This window comes from Aplysia californica, unplaced genomic scaffold (assembly GCF_000002075.1).
Source record: "Aplysia californica isolate F4 #8 unplaced genomic scaffold, AplCal3.0 scaffold00419, whole genome shotgun sequence".
Taxonomy (NCBI): domain Eukaryota; kingdom Metazoa; phylum Mollusca; class Gastropoda; order Aplysiida; family Aplysiidae; genus Aplysia; species Aplysia californica.
The window spans coordinates 512,343-515,742 of NW_004797689.1; the positions used below are offsets into that span (position 1 = coordinate 512,343).

Genomic DNA, 3,400 nt, shown 5'->3' on the forward strand with positions numbered 1-3,400 from the left:
AGAGAGAGAGAGAGAGAGAGAGAGAGAGAGAGAGAGAGAGAGAGAAGAAGAAGAAGAAGAAGCACATTGACACAGTAATGGTCTTTGGGTGCAGGGCAAAAGTAAGACAAATGGACAGAAACAACAGAGGGAAAGTTTTAAAAAGTAGGACCTACCAGTGATGCCCTCCAACCCCCTGCTATTTGAATCAAGAATTGAACGGACATTTGTAGTAACTGTCAATACAGCCTACATCCCAGGTATCATTACACTTCAAGTAAACTTTCAAATGATATAATGGCACAATCACTAACCTCACTAGCAACATTTCAGGCGCAAAAGCAACTGAACAATTTTTTGGGGACAAAATGAACCAGAAATGACTTGTAGCAAATGCAATCAGAGCAGAAATACAGACGTCTCTGGTGTAGCGGTTCGGCACTTTACCAGCAAATGCAGAAGACTCAAGCCCATTTCTCATGTGGGGAGAATATTTATCGAGTATCTGCGTGTTTCTCCTAGGACGCTGTGTCCCCCTCAGCTCTTTATGGAGAACAATAAAATGTGATCTTTTTGCCACCAGTACCTTATGCTCTTGTTCTTGCAATAATCTCGCCAGCTCCTGCAAGGGAGAAAAGCACAACAGAAAAGTTGGTGAGCAACTGTAACAAAACATGGGGTGAAACAGTTAGAGTAGAAATTTAAGCAAAGCTCATCATATGAAATGAAATTCACTTCATTCACATCTGAAAGAAATTTAAGAGTTGAAAAAAATACAATTTTACGCAAATCCAATCAGGGTTTTTTCGATGGGCAAAAAAAAAGAAAATAGGAGAGCTCAGACCTTTTCAGAGTACTTTGAGGGTCCGAGGGGAAGGGAGGAGCTTTGTTCTAGAGATAGGGCATCGCCAAGCACTTGCACCAGTCTGGTAGTAGGCTCTATCGCAAGTTCCTCGGAAGCTACCTATAATATTCATACTTGGGCGATTTTGGGGAACTGGAAAGAGTGGACAATTTCACAAGACTGTTCTCATCTCACATGGAATAATTTCAAGAGGCTAGCCCAGGATAGGGAAATGTGAAAAGCGTTTGTTCGTGGCCTATACCCTGACTGCTGGTAAGGAAGGCTGGGATGAGATGATGTCCAGGTGTTATGATTAAGAAACACAGTAGTGATGCAAGTTATACAGTCACATCATCATCATTGCCTTTCCTGTGATGATGATGATGATAATGATGATGATGATGACCTCACCTCATCCTGCGATGCCTGTATCTCCAGTCGCGTAAACTCATCCAACTCATCGGGAAGTTTGTAGAAGTCGCTGAAATCTCCGTCGTCCTCGATCTGACCTGCCGGGGTCACCCTGCGTACAACAAACCAGAGGTGAGATGTCACTTAACCCAAGGATGCAAACTGGCTTTCTGAACAAAATCTCAAACCATAATGCAATTGCCACGGGTGGTAATTGTAATTTTTTCTTGAGTAGATGGGGGCGGGGGGGTCCAGGAGGAGAGGAGGGAGGTTATGCTCCCCATTTTATTATTTTATTTACAATATTACTGATTTTCTCCCCTTTCTTTCCTTTTATTGTTTTTTTTTGGTTTTGTTTAGTTTTTTTCCCAGCAGGAAAGGTAAAAAAAAAAAGTGACATCAGAGAAGAACTGAAACATTCACATTTCTTCAGCATATCACTACCAAATCCATGTCAGTACATTGCACGTTATCAGAGCTCAATTTACAACTTTAAGAAGTATAAAGAACTTTGCAGAGTGACATAAAAGTCACTAGTACAATACATAGAACCTGAACAAGACTTTAACACTTCAAGCATCAAGAGCATGTGATAAATAATTTTTGTGAAAAAGCAAAAAGCAAAGGCCACAAAGGGCAATACGAACAGCCAAAAATCCAGTCAAAATGACGACCAGGTGTCTGTGATGGGAGCACACATACATCAGTTGCTCAAAGTTTTAGTCAGAGTTTTACGGCACTTGCACCGCAATAAGGTCATATAAGCGCCGAAGATTAGAGGTGTTACAAGAGAGTAACAAACACAAAAAAGGAGGAGGGGAGATAGAGACGATAGCTTTTTTATAGGAAAGAAGGAGCACACTATACCAGAGTTGCTCAAAGAAATTTGGATGACGTATACTGATCGCAGCAAAGAGAAACTGATTATCTACAGTGTCAACTTTGTCCGTCAAACGCCAATGACACTAAAAGAAATTTTAACAGGGAAAAGAGAACTGAGATGTTCATCAGAAGTTATTTTATTATGTGACCATAACAAGTTTTTAAAGATCCAATACATACATCCAACACAAAACCACAGACACAATTCCTGTCTGATTGACAGTTTACCAGTTCTCATAGATGCATGTTTATCTAGGAGTTAGATGGGTTAGTGGGTGAGTACACTACCTGGCCTTATACCTGGTGCTGTGTGAGCATGAGTGTGTTTGTGTGTGTGTGTGTGTGTGTGTGTGTGTGTGTGTGTGTGGGTGTCTATCAGTGTGTTAGATGGGTTAGTGGGTGAGTACACTACCTTGCCTTATACCTGGTGGCATTGACGCCTGTGACCTCCAGAGACTCCACACTGTCCCCCACGTGGTCACTGCCTGCTCCATCTACACCACACACACCACGGAGGAAGGAGGGTGGGGTGGTGTTGTGTAAGTGTGTGGGGGTTTGTGAGTGTGTGAGTGTATGTGTGTGTGGGTGAGTAAGTGTATGTGTGTGTGGGTGAGTAAATGTGTGTGTGTGGGTGCGCGCGTGTGTGAGGGTGGGTGCACGTGTGTGTGTGTGTGTGTGTGTGTGTGTGTGTGTGTGTGTGTGTGGGTGTCTATCAGTGTGTTAGATGGGTTAGTGGGTGAGTACACTACCTGGCCTTATACCTGGTGCTGTGTGAGCATGAGTGTGTTTGTGTGTGTGTGTGTGTGTGTGTGTGTGTGTGTGTGTGTGGGTGTCTATCAGTGTGTTAGATGGGTTAGTGGGTGAGTACACTACCTTGCCTTATACCTGGTGGCATTGACGCCTGTGACCTCCAGAGACTCCACACTGTCCCCCACGTGGTCACTGCCTGCTCCATCTACACCACACACACCACGGAGGAAGGAGGGTGGGGTGGTGTTGTGTAAGTGTGTGGGGGTTTGTGAGTGTGTGAGTGTATGTGTGTGTGGGTGAGTAAGTGTATGTGTGTGTGGGTGAGTAAATGTGTGTGTGTGGGTGCGCGCGTGTGTGAGGGTGGGTGCACGTGTGTGTGTGTGTGTGTGTGTGTGTGTGTGTGTGTGTGTGTGTGGGAGTGTGTGTGTGGGGGAGGGGGGTGTTGTTTGTGATTGGGTGTGTGTATGTGTGCATGAGTGTGCGCGTATGTGTAAGTGTGTGTGTTGCGTGTGCATATGTGTGTGTGTGTGTGTG

The 3,400-nt window shown here is 44.3% G+C and overlaps 1 protein-coding gene across 1 annotated transcript in view; it reads right to left on the minus strand.

Moving 5' to 3' along the window:
* Positions 1–2,610, minus strand: part of LOC118478209 — a gene marked incomplete at its 5' end in the record, with an annotated part of 4,646 nt that extends 2,036 nt beyond the window's left edge. The window contains 3 exon segments of the mRNA XM_035971337.1: positions 233–601; positions 1,235–1,346; positions 2,529–2,610. Of these exon segments, the coding sequence (XP_035827230.1) occupies positions 233–601; positions 1,235–1,346; positions 2,529–2,610 (563 nt within the window).
* Between the last annotated feature and the right edge of the window lie 790 nt (positions 2,611–3,400).